Here is a 23,762-nt window from a genome sequence, read left to right as displayed (position 1 = left end):
ATAAGATTCAACAGAAACTATGTCTGCAAGATCATGACAGCTATAAGACGGACACAACAATACATACATACATACATACATGTACAAATGCATACAAGCATACACACAATTATACAATCACTTGTTTGTCACTGTAAGCACTAAAGAACTCAAACTCCCTGTGGTGCTTTTCTCAAGTAAGGCCTCGCTGCCTCATGGGTCCCTACAATTAGGACTTCAGGGAAAATGAAGGAAATAAATATGAGGCCTTTGAAGTGTCTCTCTCTGTACATTGGTGTGTACATGTATTTCATGGACTGTCTGTTGTTACACATGTGTTTGTATCTCTGTGTATGTTGTGTATAGGAGATCAGGCAGGAGTGAATGAAAAAGCATTTCAGTCTCATGAATAAGGGACGAGATGTAATGGCATATTTGTTGTTCCTGTCTGTTTGACATTCTGGAGTAACCCAAGCATTGTAATGGGACTCAGACTCACATTACTGTCAACAACTACATTGCAATCTCCTAAGGTCTAAAACAACAAAAGCACTTTAACAGTCAAGTTTACCAGTATGATCCAATATCGCATACAATGTCTCAATGGGATTTTCAGGCACACATTTCCATCACCAAATCAAAGCCTTATACTGTATGTGAAGTTACATTACATGTCATTTAGCTGACTCTTTTATCCAAAGCGACTTCAAATTAAGTGCTTTCAACCCTGAAGGTGCAAACTCCAGACAACAAGTAGTAAGTGCAAGTACATTAGCTTTAAATAAGCAAAGAGCCATATGAAAGTGCAGCTTTAAGGGAAAAAAAAAAATTTATATTATATATATATATATATATATATATACATATATATATATATATGCGTAGGCTTTTGGCCATCCTGATGTCAACAGGGAGCTCATTCCACAATTTAGGAGCCAAGACAGCAAACAGTCTGGATTTCGTTGAGTGATTAGTTGTGGGGGCAGCAAGAAGGTTGGCTGATGTCTGGATGTAAGGTGGGGCTGATCCATTCGTGGCCCTGTATGCAAGTTCTAGTGTCTTAAAGAGGATGCGGGCAGCAATTAGAAACCAGCGAAAGAGCGGAGGAGCGGTGTAGTGTGACAGAACTTGGGGAGGTTGAAGACAAGTCGAGCTGCTGCATTCTGAATGAGCTGCAGGGGCCGGATGGCATATGCAGGCAGGCCATTCAGGAGGGAGTTGCAGTAGTCTAGACGTGAGATGACTAGAGCCTGAACCAGAACCTGAACCTTCTGCGTTAGAAGGGGACGTATCCTTCTGATGTTACGTAGCATGTATCTACACGATCGGGTAGTTGCAGCAATGTTGGCAGCGAAGGAGAGTTGGTCATTAAGTGTCACACCCAGGTTTCTAGCAGTCTGGGTGGGGACTACCACAGAGTTGTCAATTGTTATAGTCAGGTCTTGGGTAGGAGAGCCCTTCCCTGGAAGGAAAAGGAGCTCAGTCTTGTCAAAGTTGAGTTTCCGATGGTGTGTGGACATCCAAGAAGAAATGTCAGTCAGACAGGCCGAGATACATGCTGCTACTTGCGTTTCAGACTCCGGAAAGGAGAGAATTAGTTGGGTGTCATCTGCGTAGCTGTGATAAGAAAAGCTGTGCGAGTGAATGACAGTTCTGAGAGTTGGTGTACAGAGAAAAGCAGAGGGGACCCAGGACTGATCCCTGAGGAAGCCCAGTTTTGAGTGGGCAAGGTTCTGGACCTAATTTTATGAGAATATAGTTACTGAGTAGTTAAGCAAAATTACCTGCATATATTATCAGTGGGTGCCAGCCCTATTCAAGCACTGACAATAACATTTTGTCAACAGATGATTACACATGACAACATTCAGACCAACTTTCAACCTCAAAAACCTGTCTGAACAGGCTCTTAAAAAAAAAACACTCATACTGTTAAACAGTTAAAATTTCAGTTGAAAAATTGAGGCCACTGCAGAGTGTGTGCAACCCACACTCAAATGCATGAGTAAGGTGGGAGTGTGTGTACTGGTATGACTGTGTTTGCAATTACACTTGATGATCAGGCTTAAAATACAAGTAATTGAGAATGCAAATTAGATTTTGGGTGCTTCAATCTGGGAGGTGAAGTGGTTCAAAGTGTTTCTTCCCCTTCATTAAGTAGAACTCATTGTTTTAATTACACTTTGGTTCAGCATGCTGCTCCACTTTCTCTGTTATTTTTACTGATGAAAAATAAGCATCTGTGTGCAAGGGAGAAGACTCGCTGTGCTTCTGAGAGGCAAACAGCAGACTTATCTGGAAAAAGAACCCCCCACACATGCACACAGAAAGATGGAACACACACATACAGATTCATAAACTCACACTGTCACTCCTTTTTGTCTCTCTTGTTTTCACACATGCATGCAAGCACATACACATATTAAAATCCATTTTTAAAGCTCACAAATGTGTGCACACAAATATACACAATACATAGACACATACATAAAAGTACACAGCAAAATGACTACTAGCCCGTGAAGATGCATCGATTGCCATTGCCTGCTAATTGACAAAAATAAGTGCTTTTATTGTCATGCCTCATTAGCGTTCAAAGGCTCAAACATGACACAAATAATTAATCTAAAAGCACAATTTGTGCATAGTTGCAATGGAACCAGCACTTTGGGGTTTTATTCACTGATAGTCCTTGACTAGACTGAGTCCTTTGTAGAGTATACGTTTCATTTAAGGGTTTTGTAGTCTAGCTGTAATTTGCAGATGCAGCAGCATGCCATGCGGCAGAAGGAGCTCACATGGCAGCAAGTGCCACGCCTGTTTTCTTATGACGCTCTTAAGCTTCATTGCAAAAGTCTTGATGAGACAGATGGAGCATCTCTGACCCTTATGTTCTTGAAACTAAACTCATGATGATGAATACAGGGAAGGACAATACTGTTTCAGTCAACTGAATCAAAATGTGTTATGTCAGTGCCCATATTGTGAGCTTTGAGCAATGAGTCACAATGCACTGTGGTAAATGACCAAAAAAGGCACTTGATTTTATTTGAGATTGTCATAGAAAAAGTTACTTTTAAAAAGAAAATGCAGCCAGCAAGCCGGCGCATCCCAATGACTAGCAACTATAATGTGTAACCACACTTACCTTCATAGGACACCTTGAATCCCAGGGAGCCACTGGTGTCATCTGTTTTGAAGTTGAGCCACATCTGGTGACTGGTGCTAACCACAAGGTCTGGAGTGGTGGTACCAGACAGGCTACATAAAGAGACAAGAAGACAAAAAGATTCATGTGAATATACTGTGTGTTTGTGCTTTGCATAGTGTGACTGCAAGGTGTGTCAATTGTGTAACCTGGATCGTTGTTTTTTTTTTTTTACTATTATGAGCAGTGTTTGCACTTACTGCAGATAATTTTGTTTTACTTTAATAGCCCAAGGCCCTGTTTCTACTGCATTATTAAAAACTTTAATGCAGGCAGAAAAAAAACACCCTGAAGTTATATATTTAACTATCTGACTTTTCTCATCAAAGATAAGTGCTCTAAAACTGTTGCAGGCAATTCCAGTCTAAGAAGGCTTTTTTATTTTTTTATTTTTTTAACCTAACCTTAATTCAAAACAGTTGGGGACAAGAAAGTGGAAAATGAAGGCAAGATCAGTCAATGCCACATAAGTAATTTAATCCTATTTGAATAGTAATTCCCCCAACTCTAATTAGGAAGGAAGTGTATAGCTGTGGAGTAAGTGATTAAGGGCTCTAATTTTAGTGATGGCACACAGAGGATGGTGGGAGTAGTAAAGAAGTAGTGTCTGGAAAGGTTAGGTCCATGTTTCTTTTTCCTTTCCTGCTGCCTTATAGTAATTTGTGGTGGGTTTCTGTGTTCTTGTCTACGTATATGTACGTATATGTAGGAGGAAAGATTCAGTATGTAGTGTGTCCAAAGAAGCACCACAGTGCACCAGATTATGGGGATTTACCCTTCTCTTGTACTGTTTGCATTACTAAAACTAAAAGATTAGCAACACCTTTTTCAGATATATTGCCTGAATGACCAATAGATATGCATTAATTCTACTTCCCATAGACACAGGTTTGCAGGTATGGACACTTTTACTGTAACTGAACATCCAACCTAACAATGTGGTGATTGTGTTATAATTTACCTGCAAGCTAATCACTGTCTAAAACACTATCCTTGCTGGTGGTATGATTAAGGTAGTCTATCTGCTCATGACAATTATGTTCTTCCTACACAAGGACATCATTATCCCCATGGGAAAAACATTTGCGGCAGACTCGCGCCAAATTGTTCTCTTCCATTATCAAACTGTCAAGTGAAAAGAAGGGCTTTGATTGGCTGTGAATCACTACCTATGAACCACCACATTTATGACTGCAGTAGGGTTACATGCCGCTGACCTCAACCGCTTGCCTGCACCGCTGATTCACGAAAAATATAGTCCTAAATTAGACTGTGCCGATAGCTGCAGTATATTCTCTGGTCCTAAATTGTTCTATTTTGTTTGTGTGCAAGAGCGCATCTGATCTCAAAGACAGCATTGCTCAGTCTAGTTTCATATCATAAAAAAAAGTCCATAAGGGCAAAGGGAGTCCGTAATTGAATAGATTAGGTCACTTTCAGTATTTCTGTGCTGTGCAAGTATATGCACAAAAATATTAAAGTGAGAAAGATCTTACCTGATCAACAAACCCTTCCTCCACAAATCTCTCCCTCATTTATCTCCCACTTCCTCCCAGTTCCCACCCGGGCGAGGCAGTCTCGCATAAAAATCTGATCTATAAAAACTTTATTAAGGTGGTAAATTTCAGCACAATTAATAACAACATCCTGTGAATTGTTATGGAGCATCTGCTAGCACAAACTCCATTAGGGGGCATCAATATGCAGTTCGCAAGGCTGCACCACACGGCTGTGATCTTGTTTTTAACATTGGAAAGAGGTGATGATTGACAATGTGCTGCAGCATCTATTTTTCATGCACTACTGCATCAGGTGGTGATGAAATGAAAGAGAAACAGTACAACAGAGAGAAAAGGGCTCGAGGGTAAAGGGAAGAGAGAGGGGTGTTGCCCGCTGCAGGGAAGTGGAGGAGGAGAAAAGGCAAGAGTGCCAAAAAGAAGAAAGCTGAAGAGGAAAGAGAAAGCAAAAAAACAGAATATGATTACATGGAACATGAGTAGCAAAAAACGAAAATGACTGCTAGAGACGACGGTGCGAAGTAAAAGCCAGAAGTTAGAGAACAGAGGGAAGATTAAAGGCAAAAAGACAGAGGTTGAATGAGTCACTCACACGTGGAAGACGGTCTTCTGGTCTCCCACCACCTCGCCGTCTCCCACCGTCAGGGTGTCATAGCCTCGCTCCAGGTCAAAATCCTCAAATGTCAGCTTGATCACCTGGACAACAGCAGGGACATTGCCAAGACAACCGTAAACGGCAGATGCTTGAATGCTCCTCACCAGGTGCAGAGGAGAGACCCCTATCCCATCTGTGACTTTCCATCTTTCCGTCTATCCATCTATCATCCATCAATCTCTTTTGAATATTTGTCAGGCACACTTCCATTTAACCGTATGTACCAGCTGTGCATATTGTATGTAAAACGTCTATCCTTGTATCGTTAACCATGTATTTAAATATTTTGTCGTAAATCCTCACATACCTGATTGCAATCAGAACACTTTATTTAAACCTTTATTTATCCAGGTAAGTCGAGTGAGAACACATTCTCATTTGCATCCTTTTTTATGTAAATCACCTGTTTGGTATGGCCACAGAGTTTTGTCGATGTATATGTGTATATGTGTGTTCATATTTCGCTGCATCTGACTTTCTGTCTGGTGATTATGAACTCTCTCCCACTAATCAAATATTGGATTTCCTGCCAGACGGTCTGCATGACCCCTACTCTTGCTCATCAAATCAGCAGGTTGCAGATGCCTTTGTGGCCTGTTTAGCCAGACTCACAATAACTTTAAGCGGACCAGGAGATGTGGCAGGGGATTTGAGGTTGTCCACAAGGTGAATATATGCATCATAAAGGTGACACAAAAGTTTCAAAAGATTAATGTATTGGATTTTAACAGTGAGGAACAGTGAGGAAAAAAACAGACCTATTTATTTCATCTAATTTCTTTGTGCGAGAGAAGGTGGAACAAGGTATGAAAATCAATAAGTGTGCCCTAGCTGAAGGAAGCAAGGGGCAACTCTAATAAAGACAGACAGACAAATAAGGTTTGATTATGACAAATGTTGATAAAAAGACAAAAAACAGGGTAATGTGGGAGCCTACAATATAAATTAAAAAAAGCAGAACAAGGACTGTCTCCTATTTTAAACTGGCTGCCACTGATTTCCGCCAAATTCTTAATGTTTCCAGAGGACTGAGAGAGACTGGCCTAATGAAAAAGCTTATATAAATGCAAATTTTATTCTGTCCTATGTTAAACCCAGTGCCTAATGAAAATTGCCAAGGTGGAGAGAAGAGATGGATGATGTGTAGGCAAAATAGGTCAGATCACTGGATAAATAGAGTTTCATAGCACAAACTCATCTCCCATCTGCCAACTAACAGGTGAGGCACAGAGGGAGGAGGAATAAACAAGATAGGAAAAAAGCACAGCAACCATATACTGTATGTATGTATGTATATATATATACATACACTTTATATTGCTTGCCATCTCTGACGTCATGTCTGACATTTTGGTTGTTTCAGAACAGAGACCCCAGTCTCCCTGACACTGACGGATAAACACTTAAAAGATTGCCAACGGAAAACAACAGCATTCAGTACCGTCAGGACATTATGAAGAAGCAACAAGAACCCACATTAGTCATGATGTCACGAGCGAGGCTGCATTTAGGTCTAGAAGAGCTGTGTCACGTCCTACCCACCTCCCTTTGCAGTTCCGCCTCAGTCTCCTGCCTGACCTAACGTCTCCTCTGGCTGGGCCTATGCGGACGGGCAGGAATAGAAGCCCATTACATCTCTAAACAGAAAGAACAGCCTCTCTCCATCTTCATGGACCAGACAACAAGCGAGAGACAGCCCAAAGTACCGTTGTCTGTTTCAGCAAGGGTATACCCAGGGGTGTCTGTTTGTATGCAAGCAAGCAAGCAAAGGGTGGCAGGCATTGTATCCGACTACCCCCTCTGCCTTGCCTCTCACCTCACATAGCCTCTCTTTAACTCAAAGTGCAATAAGAGAACAGATTTGTAAAACCATTTTGTTTGAGTTCAGAGAAGGCTATTTGGCAGGAAAGCAGCTGGGTGGCCTTGAACACAACTCCAAAGTCATTGGTCTGAACAGAGTGGCTATGGCATTTTCATGATATCCTCTGAGCATGCTCTCAAAATCTCTCCATTACTCTTCTGTCAGTTTTTCCTCTTTACTCCTCTCCCCCACCACAGGTGTTTCTAACAACTCTCTTTGTCTTCCGTTGGCTTCTGCCCCCCCTCCCCTTTCATTTTCCTTATGTCTCCTGTAGCAATAATCAAAAAGTATAAAATGCATTATGTATGTCAGGGAAGATCTTCCTCTAGAGTTCCCTTTTCTAACAGGTGCAAACACACCAGTCAATTTGCTGGCAGCTAAACACACCACTTAACACGCCGCTGGAAACAGGCAATTACAGTAGATTAGCACTGCGCTGTTGCTTGAATCCCATGTTTAATGACTTTTACCTTAGATGTGTCTGTGGCTGTGATGAGCCAAGTGCAGTTAGCATTGTTGTCATACTGGACCGGGTAGTTTGGAGATGTGATGACACCAGAGGGTCCTCTCAGTTGACCTCCACACATTGGTGCTGCAAGGGGAGACACTTGCATGTTGAATCCACAATAGTTGATGCTGTTTGGCTGTCAACCACATCAGCCTCCACCTGTTAAGTTTTTCTTATTACTTATACTTGCAATTGTATTTCTACATTGTGCATTATGTGTAATCAATCATTTATTTTTAATTGTTTTCTGTATTCATTTAAAAAAAACCTGCATGGGGGTTCAAAACTCTCAACTCAATTTTGGCATGGATAGCATCCTAAAGAAGAACATCCTAATGAGTAAAACGGAACTGAACTGTGAGCAAGCAGCACTTTTGAAAGATGAAGCTGTTTGGCAAGTGCATGGCAATGATGACTGTTTTTTAAACCATCATCACATTATAAACAAAAGAGCCGCACAAACAAAATAAACTGCTGTGCATCCTCTAAACACTTGACTTGCCAATTTAGTGTGGCACCATGAAAAATAGACTAATGAAAGATTCAATCAAACCCATAAATCACACATTGTTTTCCAAAGGTCGAAAATATACTGGGGAATTGTTTTGTAAACATTGTTAGGCTAAATTATTATAACAATCAAACAAACACAATGACATGTCTTTATGATCCCCTGCCACTGTAAAATGTTTAAAAATAAATTTGGGCAACCGTTAAGATAGTTGGGTACTGCCCAAGTATAGCTTATGTATGGTATGGGAGACTTTATCGTTGGAGAAAAAAATACAAAACAAAAATTGAGTATCACACTTTAATATTCTCATTTAAAAAGAGTAGGTGAGAAGTTAGCAAACCAAGCTTTAAAGGACAGTGTGACTTTTTTCTCGAGGCCTGAGGGTGTCTGCATGGCAGAACTGTTAAACACCCCTTCAAAAATTAAAGCAGAATTTCTAATGAGTACTTTAAGGGAAGTGAGTGTGTACATATTTGGGGGATCACCTGAAAGTAATTGAAAGGGCCTGAACCAACTTCCCAAATTTTAATGAGTTATGTCTCAGAAAGGTCCTTCGGGTGTTCAAGCCCCAGTCAGTGGCTCGATGCACAACCCCTCTCCCACCAAATCGCCCCAATTAAAATGTAAAAAAAGAACTCAAGTTAAGAAGTTAAGGGGAGAATAAAGTAATTAATTTGAGTTGTGCCTCCAGTGAGGGTGACCTTAATTAAAATAATAGAGCAGAGATGATGTCCATTGAAGCCGTCATGTCCCATGCAATTTTTTATTTTATTTTTTTTAATCTTGGGGATCATTGTGCCTGATACACCCAAGTTTGTTTAGTGGTACACGGTATGAGAGAGCAATAAGCTACCTAGCGATCAAAGTCCATGACCAAAAAGAAAGGATCAATGTAATATGAGCCGTTAATTTCATGTCAGGAGAAAGAATTTGCAGCCAGAGATGACTTTTTTTTTCTTGTGCTAATGATAGTGCTGTACAATTTAATGATGACTAATGCTAATTTAGGATACAGAGATTCAATTATTCCTGAATGATGTTTAATCTTAATTGAGGCAGAACAAAGGCACAGTACCGGGTTAAATAAGGATGATGGAATGAGATATTCTTAAAGGGCAAATTCACTGAAATTATGTCAATCTTGAATGTTTCTTTACATAGAACAGAAAATCAACTGAATGTGATCTTGTGGCCTGCAATCATAAAGGCTCAATCACTTCTTTTTTTTTTATATTTATTTTTTTGTTCAATACGAGAACTTCATTTTATTTGGTGTCTCAAAACACCAAAATTCTTTTCTGAAATGCAGCTGATTGACAATACTGTATTTTAGATAAGACGAAGCACTATAAATCCCCCCACCCTTATAATCCTTCCAAGATCATGCATCCCCTTTGCTTAGTGCTGTAATTTAATTTGGGAAAAATTGGATCAGTCTAAGACAAAAGAAAGAATGGGGGTTCCTGTTGGAAGCTGGATTTTTGAGAATACATTAACTGAAGTAGAGTAACAACGATTGCCTATAGGTGACGTTAAAGGTGAACGCTGATGGTGATTATTAGATTAGACAAATCCGTCAGATATTAGGGGGTTCAAAAGCCCTAATGGGGAGACTGGTTAAAAATGGCTAGGAACAAAGGTAAATATTGGTATGTATATTTGTATAAAAATCAAAAACAGATTATTACAGGTCCAACAATACTTACCCACACCTCAAAGACAATTTTATATGAGCTGTTCTGTCAATGCACTTTCTGATGTTGTCATTTATCAACATCTCAATCTCAGAACTGCTGCAGAATTGTTTGGCCTAATTACTTCAAACTAGTTATCACTCAGCATTTTGTAATTACGAGGCCTTTTTGGAGTAATAACAAAACATTTTGTGCTATCGAATCACAAAATAATCAACCACACCTGCCAATTTAAACCTGCAATGACGTTGCAAGCTTATTTGTAGCCACTTTGGGGGCAGTGGAAACATTGACATGTCATCACCATTTAAGATGATATGGCAAAGTTGTTTGTTTACACCTTCACCAGTTACAAAGCAACGTTATTATTCATTTGCAGTAGTGCTTCTTCCATCTGGGGAATGTAAGTCCAATATTCACTCTCCTGCTCTCCTGCTCTCCTGTTTTTAGTCTCTACTGACTCCTGAGAAAATATCCGGCTCTTTGGCTGCTAAATGCTCCACCATCTTTAAAGGCTAGTTGCTAACTGTCTGTCTGCCATTTGATGCTAAGCAGGTAGTATACAATGTGTTTTTAGAATATTTACAATAAAAACAGAAGCGGCCAGCTCTGTAAAGCAGAGGAACCCTGTTCATGTTGTCACGTCGTTTTCACATTGTCATTTGATACATTGTCATTATAAACATAGCGATTAAGTGGTTTTTAATTAGAGGGCCTGTGCCAAATGCCTACTTAACTCTTTCTTGTACAACACATTGCTTCTGGTGGTGGAACACATAGCATTGTTAAAAATACCATGGATCATATTTTGTTTTTGCCAAACTGAGCTACACAAGTCATTACAAATATTCAGCCCTTGCACTGATCAAAGATACTTCATTTGAATATTTTTCTCTGCCCGAGTTCTTTCAGATTAATGACACTGACTATCAGAACTCCGTTGAATTGAAACCAAAAATAATCCCCAACAGAAAACAATGTCTTAAACCATTTTGATATGCATTTTGTGGTCTACTAACATTAAATATTAAAGTAAGAGCTGAATGTGTCTCATTAATTGGAATTTTTGGTTATAGAATGTTGTATTACTTTAAAGCTCTAAGAGAACACTACCACCAAGTTCAAGTGAAATATTAATATGTCCTGCTCCAATGAATACACTTCACAAGTCAGATACCCATCAATTAAACCAATTATACTACACAATAAAAGTCAAAAATCAAATCTACTCTGATTAATTCAGTTCACTGAGGCTGAAAACTGAAACTGAGGAGCACATGAGCATCAGGAATACCGTACAGGGAGCCTGACCGCTCTTCCTGCTTGTCATAAAATGGTCAGAAGTGAGGAAGACATGACTGATGGGCAGCACTATGCCAGCATGGCTAAACAGCAGGAAGCAAAAGAATGCCGGCCAAATGTCAAAGTCAGGCCAGTCACAACAAAATGGTGAATACTTAATCAAAAAAAAAAAAAAAATAGAAGAATATGGACTGGGCATCTCCACAAAATGACAGCACACTCTCCAGCATATGCATCAACATCAGGGCACCTGAGTATCAAAATATAAATGGAGGTCATATTGAGAATACTACTAAACATGTGCATAGATGGACGAAGCCACACGACAATCCTTACCTCTGCAGATGGGCCGATCGTCACTCCAGCCTACATAGCTGTCTGTCACTCTGAGACAACTGATGCTCTTTGAGCCCTGCAGTTCATAACCTTCGTCGCAGGAGAAATGCACTGTGGCTCCTCGCCTGCAGTTAAGATTGCATACAGAGAAAACACATCAGCATCACAATCCTTCCCTGTATAAAAACACTTCTTAGCAGCGGGAGTGCAGATGAGGAGAGAGTACCAAGAAAAAATGTTCATTGCTGGAAAAAGAAAACAGATTTTTTTTTTTTTCTTAGACTTCCCAGGTGTGATTTCCAAAAAGTGCTGCATTGTGGGAGGTGGATGTTACCTATTTGTCTGTGTTACAGCCGACCACTGATAGAAACAATAGCTCTGACAGGAATGAAACTCCATAATCCCACCGGCAATATCACCATCCCACAGAGGCAGCCTTTTAATATGGTAGGGTATTTGTTTCTAGTGTACCCATTTCTCTTCAGGTTTGGTTACAGTGGCTTTATGGGGCGTGACACTGGGTAATGTGCTGTATGCTAGAGCACATTTCAAGATACAGTCCCTGATTTGTAATAGCACCCAATAGTTTCCTCTCAGCTCATTGTTGAGTAATTCTCAACTGTGAACACTGTTAAGATCAACAACGTTGAACTGGGAGATCATTTTGGAATATATTTGGGACTGAATTTAAAAAAGCACAATGTCAATACTGTGGCATTTCTGATATGTATTGACTAATAAAGATTGTCCCATTATTAAATTTGAAACATTTGAAAACTAAATAAAGTAAATACTACCTCCAAGAGACATTGGATTGGAACTAATTAAAACTCTGATATTATTTAAACAGAACACAACTGAACTGATAATAAAACAATAAATGTAGAACAAACTCTTAACAGCATACTGTCACAGAGCACTGTCGTTGTACCACTTACAAATTAATTAGGACTTGAAGATTAAATTAGAAAACTGAAAGCCAAAGTTACTTATTTGAACAATTGTAACAGTCAAATCAAAAAAATGAATGCAATATCTACAACATAATACAGACTACAGACATAATTTACCTTGACATTTTTTGTTCACAAGCCATATACAATTATACTGCATAGCTCAAGCCGATGTAGTAATATACTGTAGGTAATAAAGCCAAGTAGAGTCATCATTTGTCTCAAAGGAAATCAAAGTCTTAGACACCTGATTCCCATCCCTTCTAACCAAAACTAATTGTCATCACAATCATTCACAGTGTGTCCATCAGCCTGTTTTTGTTCAGGAATCTTTCATCTCCAGTGTTCAGCTAAACTTGCCACTTAATTAATTGCCCCTTAAATCTTTCTTCACTCCCTTTTACCTGAAGTCTGAGCCTTTTCTTTTTCCTCGATCCGGGATCCCCGGGTCTGGACACATGTTGTGTCCCTGCGCCACACCCATCTGAGACACTGATAGGAGAAAACAGAGACAGAAAAGGGTAAGAAAGTACAGTTTATTCAACAAAAGAACATCTGAAAAAAATAGTTGTTAGCATATGAACATGCCTATACTGTTTTAAGTAAGTATATAAATAAGTTCCACAAGCTGGTTGTAGTACACTTACCTGGCCAGTGTGAAAATGGTTAATGTGACAGACCACACCCTGACTTTAGTAAGAGGAAATACTGGACTTCTATGGACACATTATGCAAAAGTCTATACAAGCATGTTTCCTCTAAGAAGATAAAAACCTGATAAAGTTTATTAAGGTTCATTGTTATGAGTTTATTTGTTGTTTACTTTCTGCTGTAGCCTTTTCTTATTGTCACATGAGAAGTGCTTGCTATTTGCAGTGCACTAGCTTTGCGTACATCAATGTCCCTGCTTAACATTCCTTACCAAGAACATCTTATCCCAGTGCACATTTCTGATGGAGCTCTGTTTAATCATGTCACTAGGTGCAAAAGACTGAAAGGTAAAGTGCCAGAAGGGGTCAAATGAACTTGGCCAACCAGGAGAGCACATCTGACTGACTGGGAGCGGTCGAAGGTCTGCAGAGCCAAAGCAATGTGACCCCTTCTCATTGGCCAGGTCCCAGCTTGAGGCAAGACAGCAATGAATTTAAAACAAGCAGAGGCAACGAAAAAAAATGGCAGAAAAATGGGATTTTGTGCTTAGACTTACAATTGAAAAACAGAAGAGCAGGAGCATGTTGACTAATGTAGGAATATGTGACTGTGACTGGCAGGTTTACATCTTTAATCTTTAACAAAATGTTTGCATGTTACAGGTCGAAATTTTGAAATATTTATACAGACTACCGTAATCATTTGTTGAGGTCCAAATGGTAACTGAAGAATATGTATTTGTAATTTATTTTTACTTTATTTTACAGTCACAGGGGGGGAATCAAAGCAATTAACTTTTTTTACTTTCACTTGAAAAAGCATTTTCCATAATGTGTCTGTCTTTCCATTAGGGGTCACAGGCTTGTCGAATTATGCAAAATAAAAATAAATACTGGAGACAGGGAATTTTAAAGTGGAAGCAGGTAAAGTGAAAAAAAAGCATAAAGAACATTAAAGCAATGCAAATGAAAGAAAAGAAGACAGATTTTCCTGAGAGAGACACAGATTAAAAGCCAAAGATAAAGTAGGAGGTAGAAGTGGATAAAATCAACTGTAAATGGCCTTGAGGCAGGATTATCATTAATGCACCTTTTTTTTTGTTCGACAGGTTGTTCTTAAGCCCTTCAACATCCCTCTGTATCACTCTAGTCATGTGACTCATAGCTGTCAAGTTGCTAATGTTACAGATGTTAAAGCAGAATGGCTAATGAACAGTGAGTTCAGACAGAGGATGAGGCAGAACAAGGGCAAGGAAACCAATGCAATTACTGCTGTCCATTAGAAGTGCATCTCTAGCACAGACTGTGCGTCCTTTGTGTCTGTACATCTTACAACCGTCAGCATTCACCCGGTTCTCTGGCCAAGCAGTAGAGGAAAAAAATAAAACTTTTAAATGACTTTGAACAAGAGTTGAGACTGGTCAAAACGACTGTCTGGCTTCTTCTCCAATAGACAGAACAACAGGCTCTGTGTCAGGGTTGCAATTCCTACTGCAACTATACCTGCTGCTTATCCTTGAGCAAAATCCTTAAGCCCTTAACAGCACTGCAGACTCATAGCATGATAGCCACTGGTGTCAGTCTGCAGTGCGGTGAGAAAGAAAAGTGATGGTAAGTGGGCATCTGATGCCATTACCAGGGTTTTTACCCAAGATGCATAAGGAGGAAAATACATTGTCAACATCAATATGATGCTACATTAGAGTTGCTTTCCATTTCATCACACTGTGCAAAGTAAATCTCAGTCCACATTTGTATATTGAAGTTTTCTTTAAAGTAATCCTTTGAAGTTATTTTCTCCCTTAATAACTCAGGGGACATTGCACTGAATAAGTGGAACTGTTGATTTCAGACCAGCTTACTGGCAAAACGCTGTTGACAGTAGGGCTGGGCGATAAAACAATCTTGATATGGGATCGCGATAAAATTCAGGTCGATAACGATGATTAACTTTGGACATAGTTTACTCAATATGGATAGATCTAACAGCCTATCACACAGCAGAAATAAACTCAATTCCATTTCAGAAGGTGGCGGCAATGCGCACCAAAAGTTGTTTGCCAACCATAAAAAAACGTCAATAGTAGAAGAAGAAGTTGTTTTTGGCTTGCCCGTCAAAGTACACGCCCATTTCCTACGCAGAGCATTGTTTGAGCTGCCGGTGTTGAAGAAAATGGAAGAAATGAGTGGAACCGAGGGGCATGGGCACGAAAGCAACAGTGAAAGTGAACTCGCGTTATCCTCCAAAGCTGAGGAAATTGTTGACAAAAAAGGTAACACGATGTGAATTATATTGAAGTGGTTTGGATATCTCAAAAGTGACGAAGGGCAGATTAACACAGTCTGCAAAATATGCCGTTGCTCGGTGTCGACCAAGACGGGAAACACAACCAATCTTTTCTGTCACTTGAAAAGGTACCATCCCAGTGACCACACAGAGTTTGAAAATGCGGGCCCACGTTAACGTTAGTCTTCCCACAAGTTTTGTCCAGCGTCCTAGTGGTTCTTCTGCTGTTAGCTAGCAGGGCTGAAAAACAACAATCAATTGTGTTGTCTTTTGCGACCATTGCCCCACATGAACAGCGAATGTGATAGTAGTCACAGCTTTTAGTTTTATTTACATTATTTGCATTACTAACTTGTACTGTTTTGTTAAGGCAGATAAAGCATGTTTGCAAAGTCAGTTAAGTTATTCAATATATTCTTTTATCACAAAATATATTCTAAACCAAGCCATGTTTGCACAGTTAAATGTTCCATTATGTTATTCTATTTTTTATGTTAATAAACTATATTCTAAAGTTTAACTAATGAACCCTCTGGTTTCTTCAGGCTTCAGTTATTATCAGGATACTCTTCAAACTGGCAGCATTATCAAATTATATATCGTGATAAATATCGATATCGATCAATATGGAAAAGAAATTTCGTGCAACTTACACACTGATATCTTGTGGTGGTTGTCTTTGCTAGGCAACATCTTTACACCACGAGACTTAAGTTCAGTCATCTTCTTCACTGTAGAGGGAAACAGAGCAGAGAGACATATAAGACAGCAGGAAGTGCAAAAATGACGCCCACACATTTCAGCAGTGCGTAAACGACTGCAGCAGACACTGTATAGAATATAAAATGTTCCATACACCATTGTCCCCCACACCTACTCCAGATATGTTCACATTAGTTTTGACAAAGCAATTAAACAAAAATTCAGTTCTGCCAAAGCTTGTCAAATAAGAAAACAACTGAACGTTTCATGAAAATTAAACCTAAGTTCTGTACCTTATTAAAAGGATCTACAACATATATATGATAAGTGTTACTCCATAAAAATTATACATAGAGCTCAACGATGTACAATTTCTTTTCAATATTTTGGATAGAAAAGTGCAATAATAATAATAATAATAATAGTGGGAATGACATTATCATTAGATTATTAGGATTAGAAGGCAGGGTATACAAGGAGCAAAATCAGTCATTTCTATACAATAAAAAGATGAGGTTTAAATTATTGAGTTTCACGATAACTGCAGAGAAAATTAAAAACAAACAAAGCCATCATAGCAAAGTAGGAGGCTCATCTAAATGCATACTTATTCGCCAAATTCAAAAACACCATCAGCATTGTCTGTGCTTCCCTTCACACTCATCCTATTTAATTACTTTGGCGGTTCCTGACAATGGAACTTTACTTGTTTTGCATAAATATGTTTTTATCCTTTGCTCAGTTTCAGCCTCATTGCAATTCAAAGCTAATCTGAGTCATGTGTCAAAAAGTTGGTTTATTATGCTTCCAGAAGAGAAAACTCTCTTTTCGGATTTGCTGCCCTGATTAGAAAAGGAAGAGAAACATATCATCATGTTTCTAGTAAGGAAACTAAGCTACTGAGTGCACGGTTTGATGGTGTGGGGCGGTTTCCTGTGCCACATAAAATAAAGGACACTGAAGAAGAAAATAAAATAAATAGAGCCAAAGAAGATTTTCAACCAACAGTCATGTCATCACTCCAACATGCCGCTGCTGTGGAATCATGGGAACTGTCGTGATGAGAATGGCTGGTGGGAGGTTGGGGGATGGAAGAGTGTTTAATCTAATTAAAGTCTTAGCCTCCCATTTCTCTCTGATCTTCTAAACATATTTATCTAACATAGAACCCAATACATATTCTTCACCCCCCCCCCCTCTCTTTTGTCTTTATGTCTCCCCCTTCTTTCTCTCTTCCCATCTTCTCTGAGATTTCAAGCAGATGGCTAGAGGTGAGGTCCTTAGAGATCACATCTTTTGTGGACAAAGTATTAATTTTCCTTTGCTTATATCTTCTGTGTTTGTGTGTGTGTGTAATAATAATAATAATGATTCTTCATCCTGAAAGCATCTCAACTTATCTGCCACAATAATTAAATTATTTCACTTGTTGCAGGTATAGTTTCAAAACTGGCACAAGTTTTTTTCTTTATTAGACCTGATAACATATTGATGGTTCCCTGTTCATTTTGTCTTGACAGGGTTGCAAAAATAGAAGACACTGGGGTAGTGATATATCGGGCCGATATTTGCGTTTTTACGTGTAACGACATCGGCCGATACGCGGCTGTTGCGTTCGCCGATAGTTTTAAAGCATTATTAACAGACAGGCGTCCACAGGCAGCTCTGTGTTGCTGGAGACGCTGCAGTTAACATGCAGACCATGCACTGCCCCTCCCCCTCTAGCAGAGTGCTGGTGGCAGTCTTAAATTACAAATCAAGCACTTTATTTCAATGGCTACTTTTCAGGTTTATTGTTTTCTTAAATTGTTTAAATGTGTTGACAAAGGACATTTTGTGATGACCTGATTATATCTGTCTTATAATATGTCAGAAAGCAATGCATCATCAAGGCTGTGTTGAAGATGTTGATGAAAGCCTTTTACCCTTGCACAGTTAACCATATGCAGTGCACCCATCCATATGATGCACATTGCACACATCATTTGGGCGATATGAATGTAAGATGATTGCAGAAGTGACACTGATCTGTGTTTTTGTTTATTATTTTTAAAGAAATGGCAGAGCAGATTCCAAAAACAAATCCAGCGTGGCAGGGTTTACATTTTTATGATGTAAATTGAGGGAGCAAAGGCAGTATCGGCTCCAAATATCGGCAGCCCGTATCGGTCATCGGCTAAGGCTGATGGAAAAAAATCTGTATCGGCACTAAAAAATCCATATCAGTCAATCCCTACACTGGGGTTTTACTAAGGTCACTAACACTTAATTCCCTTAGGAGCAAGAATATGCTCAGCAAATTTCATGGCAATGTGCCTCTTAGATTATGAGATATATGTTGGACACTCCAAGAGGAAAGCTCATGGAGTGTCCAAAATGGTGAGTTTGTCCCCTGGGGAGTACAAATATGTTTCATTTCAGGGCTGCTATTTCTTGCGTTCAAGTGGAAACTATTTTCAGATTTTAACACTTCAGTGTGTCACTACAAATGGTGAGTGACTTGGAGTCAGCCACATCTGGCTGTAGATGTTTTGCCTGATGTGTTTAAGATTGTGGTTGACTTTGAGGGATTTGCAGATTCAGTTTTTAGTTTTAAGTGTTTTTTGTGTATTTTGTGTTTGTACGTATGTTTGGTTGTACTGCTGCCTGTCTTGGCCAGGACACTCTTGAAAAAGAGATTTTTAATCTCACTGAGTCTTGTCCTGGTTAAATAAAAGGTGAATAAGAAGAAGACCCCCCTTTAGGGGGACCAAGAATATCTAAATCAAATATTGTGAAAATCCAGCAATTATTTGCTGATCCGTCTACAAAGTTAAACCTGGCACACATTATTAATTTGTTCTTTTAAAATTAAAAACCTCTTTTCATCTTACCTTGGTACTGGGCGCTGAAACCTCTCAACTTGTGGTTGCCATCAGAGGTAAAGTGCAGACGAAGCCAATTCTTGCTGCTAATGATGGGTGAGGGAAGGTTGGGGCCAGTGAACCTATAGACACAGAGTCAGAGAGAAGAGTGCCTTAGTATATTAGAATTTTAGCACATAGACTGTTTTAACTAGAACATGTGAAGAGGGCAGATTGCAAGGTGCAGTAATATTCAGCATATCCTGTACACTCGTAAATGTATTTAAGGTTAAAGACTAGATATGTACCAGTGATACCTGTAGCATCAGTCTAAGCACTGATACACCTCTTTACATGGACAATGGAATGGAATTAATCTGACTGTTTCAGATAATCTGAATGTCACTTCATTTTTGTATCTAATAATTTGTTATTTTGTTTATTTTGTCAAGGCAAAGCATCATGGACACCATACGCTTGGAATACATAATGTTGGTGTGTTAGGTATAGTATGCTGCTGTATGAGTAACTGTTATTGATGCACACATCATGTCTTCCTTAAATAATTGCTTTACCATCTTGTATTCACTCTATAGAGTTCCATTATAAGAAACAAATGTGCTTGCCTATGCTTCTGTTTTGTGCCATAAAGCAATTATGTAATCCATCAGATTTCCAATAAAGTCAAGTCCAATGGAAGACTATATATTATAGAGCCTGGCAGAACCTGCCAGTCTTCCCGGTGATTGTCTTGTTTGTTTATGATAATTATACTAATGTTTCAAAATTAATGTGGCCTCCTTGACAAAGAGATGTAAAAAGGTTACACCTTTTTAAGATCTATGAAAGGAAGGGTCTGGTACCCAAGGGGAACTGTAATGTTAACGACTCTTAACCAAACTGTGGCCCAATAAAAAAAATGGGACCAGGAAAGACCAGCATTGGCATTTGCAGAGAAAGGACACTCTTTTTATTGCTTTGAAAGAGCAGAAGTGAATTATACTTTACAAACACTTATAGTGCCTCCTGATCTGTATGCTAATGAGGGCTGTTGCTTACCAAGCAGTTCTACAGTTGTTAAAGCCAAAGTCATTTGGGAACACATCATGTTTTATCTTGAGACGCACGCACGCACGCGGACACGGACACACACGCACGCACGCACGCACGTGTACGCACACGCACACACACACACACACACACACACACACACACACACACGGTTGTGCATTAATTCCAATTGCCAATCTGTAAATTACATTTCCACAACGGTGTCCACCTTATCCCCCCCAACCTACACATCTGCTTCACTCTATGGAGTAGATACATACTGAAGTACACCTCCAAACAGTTCTCATTAATGGGAAGGAAGGAAAAAAAAGGCACAGGAAAAAAGCAAAGGGAAAGCAGAGTAAAAATGTGACTAAAAAATTTTATAAAACAGAGAAAGAGACCGGAAAATAGGTATGAGAGATTATTTTGCAAGCTAATAACTGTTGTTCTTTGAATGGAAAAACACTTACCGATTCTGCAGGGACAAAAGAATAAAACAGCTTTAACCATACAGCTTCAACCGAACAAGGTCGGGATCTACTATGAGGAGATACTCAGTCTAGTGAGAGTGTTTGGTGGAGATACGTGACGGACTACACTGTAGAGCTCTCTTAGGAACAATTAAAAGCATGGAGGTTTCTAGATGTAGACTGAATTAGCTTTCATTTTGCTGAAAACAGAGCACTATTCGTTTATAACGTACACTCTTGCTGCAGTCGGGCCTCAGCTTCAATGTACAGTAGCTTAATTTATTAGTTAAGCTGAACACAAGCTCACCAGAGGGATCAGAGGGAGAGACAGAAAGAGTGGAAAAGATTTTTAAAAAGATTTTTGGGCAGCAGGTATGAAAAAAATGCAAGGCGGAAATGAGATGATGATTAAAGGGATACTTTGCCGTTATTCAACACGCTTTGTATCATAACAATGGTGGTAGTATGTGTAAATGAACTATGCAAAACGCTTCACTTGGAGGTTTGCCACTGGCCTTAGGGCCTGTTGCTTGAACAGTGTACTTCCATTTACAGACACATAGTATAGAAGTGGATCAAGAGAGAGAGATGCCCCTCCCTCTCTCTCTCTCTCTCTCTCTCTCTCTCTCTCTCTCAAACTCAGACCGAACTCAGATACAACTGTAAAACTAGGCAGTGGTGATCAAATATAAACCAAGATAATGATACAAAATTGCCTACTTCTCGCCTAAAAAGTCTTCAGAAGCATATTTTTAGTTTGTGAACAGGAAATGGGCACCATACTGATCCCTGTGATGCGAAAACGGAGGATAAAAAAACTCAGATGAAATGGTAATACTAAGCAGCGCTGATCACATATAATGTTGCTGCATTGCCTAAAATGTTTTTAGAAACATATTTTAGCTTACCTTTTAACTGTAAGATGAGATTGTCTGTTACCAGCCAGCTGCTATATTGATTCTCACATTTTGTCACCCACCAGCAAAAGCGTTTTTTTCTGGTGCGGCGTACTGCATTTTTGTTCTGTTGTAGGTGTTCGTAAGGGAATATCACGGCACCTGTTCTCTGTTTTCTCTGGGTATGTAGCACCAATTTAAGAAAGTGTTTGTGCCATTATACTGCATAGACAGCCCAGTTTTATGAAAATACTTATTTAAATGAGAAAGAAAAGATGGCACATCAAAATGTCTGTGATTTGGCTTTTTCAGCCAGACAGCAGGAAGATGGAGCACAGTGCAGAAAAGAGACTATGTCACTGATGAAACATAAGTGTTTCTCCTGTCTTCCATGGCTGCTTTCAGCATGTATCCATCCCCTCACTTGTAAGCCAATGACCTCAACCCTTGTTTAAGAGATTTCCGTTGACGCAAGCTTCACTAATCAAACAGCTATGTTCAAGTCACAAAAAGTTGAGGAGCATGGGTGGCGTTGACCCTATGTCCTAACCAGGCGAAAGAGCTCCTTTTAATACTTAGCCTACGTCAGAGGCCTTGATTAAAAGAGTGGGTATTTCAACTGTGTGTGTGTGTGTGTGTGTGTGTGTGTGTGTGTGTGTGTGTGTGTGTGTGTGTGTGTGTGTGTGTGTGTAAAGGTAAGTGTTGATCACAGTGTGTGCGCAACACGTCACAAAACAACTCACTGTCCATGCAAGTGATTGTAACATGGGAAAGACCAACCATAAACTAGGCTTTTAAAGCAATACTATTAAAGATTTTATGAAATGGCTTTAAGTATTATAAAAACGTCTTATGTAAATAATAAGATCAGATTATAGCTGCTGGGCAGCGATGGTCGGGGCAGAGCATTTTAAACTCACAGGGAAAGAGTCCAAAGCCCAATGGCTGATTATGTATAAGATATAATTGAGCTTTGAACTCACAATCTTCGGGTCCAAAGGCATGTGTTGAGCTTTTGCATAAGTGATGACTCTTCTAGCTATTGGGAATATATATTTTATTGAGTCAGCCTGGGTCGACACAATAACATGACTTTCCAAAACTGGACGGATTGTTAATCAGAATCAGGTGCAGTCAGGAATGACATGCAGCAAAGGGCCGCAGGTCGGAATTGAACCCAGGCCCGCTGCGTCGAGGAGTAAACCTCTATATATGGGTGCCAGCTCTACCAACTGAGCTATCTGGGCGCCCGTGCAGTCACACGTTGAAAATATGCCGGGCAGTGGTCCACAGCGCAATGCCTGATTAGATATATGTATGATCATCTTGCAACACCATGGGCTCGAACTCGGTACATTTGACGCCATAGGCAGTTTCTGATTTCAGGGAGCCATTATCTGGGTGATGTCACAGGTGGCATCACAACGCCTAGTAGACAAGTAGCAGGCTTGTGTGAAAATGCAGAATTTTAAACTGCTGTAAAAAATGAATTTCTCATTAGAAAATTCTGAGAATATGTGTACTTGGTTAAGGCAACAGAGATGCCTGTAATTTATTTTCACAAAGATCAATAAATGCCAAACTGATGTTTAAAGATGCTCTATTTTGCATTGACTGCAATGCGTAGATGAGGACACAATTCAAACTTTTTTATTCACTTTTTTAGATAAAATTCTGAAATTGTACACACCAAATCTACAGTGATCTTCGAATGTTATGATTTTTTATAAATATATCAAATATTTAGTATGGAAAAAATTGCAGGATTTGTTTGTACTACTGTATGCAGTAAAACGTGTTAATGCACTGTGGGCTAAATTTTTGATGCATCAAAAATCTGAATGGTGAATTTGTGGAGGACAGTCTGGAGATGAAGTTCCCCAAATTTGGTGTCAATTGAAACAAAAACGTGGGAGTTGTTAGGTTTAAGAAGTTTTGCAGTTTTTGCAAAAAGTATATCGATGGACTTCAAAATTGCTAGTAGGTAACATGATGTTACCTAGTACTAGTCAACATCATGTTACCTAGTGTTACTAGGTAACATGATGTTAGTTAGCTAGTAGCAACTGTACTGTTGCTGCTCTATTGGGGCTACAGTTTTGCATAAATTGTGACGCTGTAGCATGTACGGCTGATTCGTTATGAATTTTTAAAGTATAGAATTTTAGATGGCTGTTGTAGCGCCACCATCAGGACAAGCACACAAATTGCAAGTTTTCAGGCATGGGAACTTATCTTAGGAATAATAATAATAATAACAATAATAATAATAATAATAGTAGTAATAATAATAACACAGGCAAAAACAATAGACAATAGGCTAAAAATCTAATA

General features: G+C 39.3%; 1 protein-coding gene across 1 annotated transcript in view; it reads right to left on the bottom strand.

Annotated features, from left to right (window-relative positions):
* The window catches only part of csmd2 (CUB and Sushi multiple domains 2), a 268,962-nt gene that overhangs the window by 122,575 nt on the left and 122,625 nt on the right, over window positions 1–23,762 (bottom strand). The window contains exons 6-12 of the mRNA XM_039820466.1: window positions 19,040–19,152; window positions 16,118–16,195; window positions 12,932–13,019; window positions 11,575–11,699; window positions 7,691–7,812; window positions 5,297–5,400; window positions 3,128–3,240 (exon numbers count right to left, since the gene is read on the bottom strand). Of these exons, the coding sequence (XP_039676400.1) occupies window positions 3,128–3,240; window positions 5,297–5,400; window positions 7,691–7,812; window positions 11,575–11,699; window positions 12,932–13,019; window positions 16,118–16,195; window positions 19,040–19,152 (743 nt within the window). The remainder of the gene's footprint in view (window positions 1–3,127; window positions 3,241–5,296; window positions 5,401–7,690; window positions 7,813–11,574; window positions 11,700–12,931; window positions 13,020–16,117; window positions 16,196–19,039; window positions 19,153–23,762) is intronic.

This window comes from Perca fluviatilis, chromosome 13 (assembly GCF_010015445.1).
Source record: "Perca fluviatilis chromosome 13, GENO_Pfluv_1.0, whole genome shotgun sequence".
In the NCBI taxonomy this organism is placed as follows: domain Eukaryota; kingdom Metazoa; phylum Chordata; class Actinopteri; order Perciformes; family Percidae; genus Perca; species Perca fluviatilis.
This window is presented reverse-complemented; position numbering and strand designations above follow the sequence as displayed.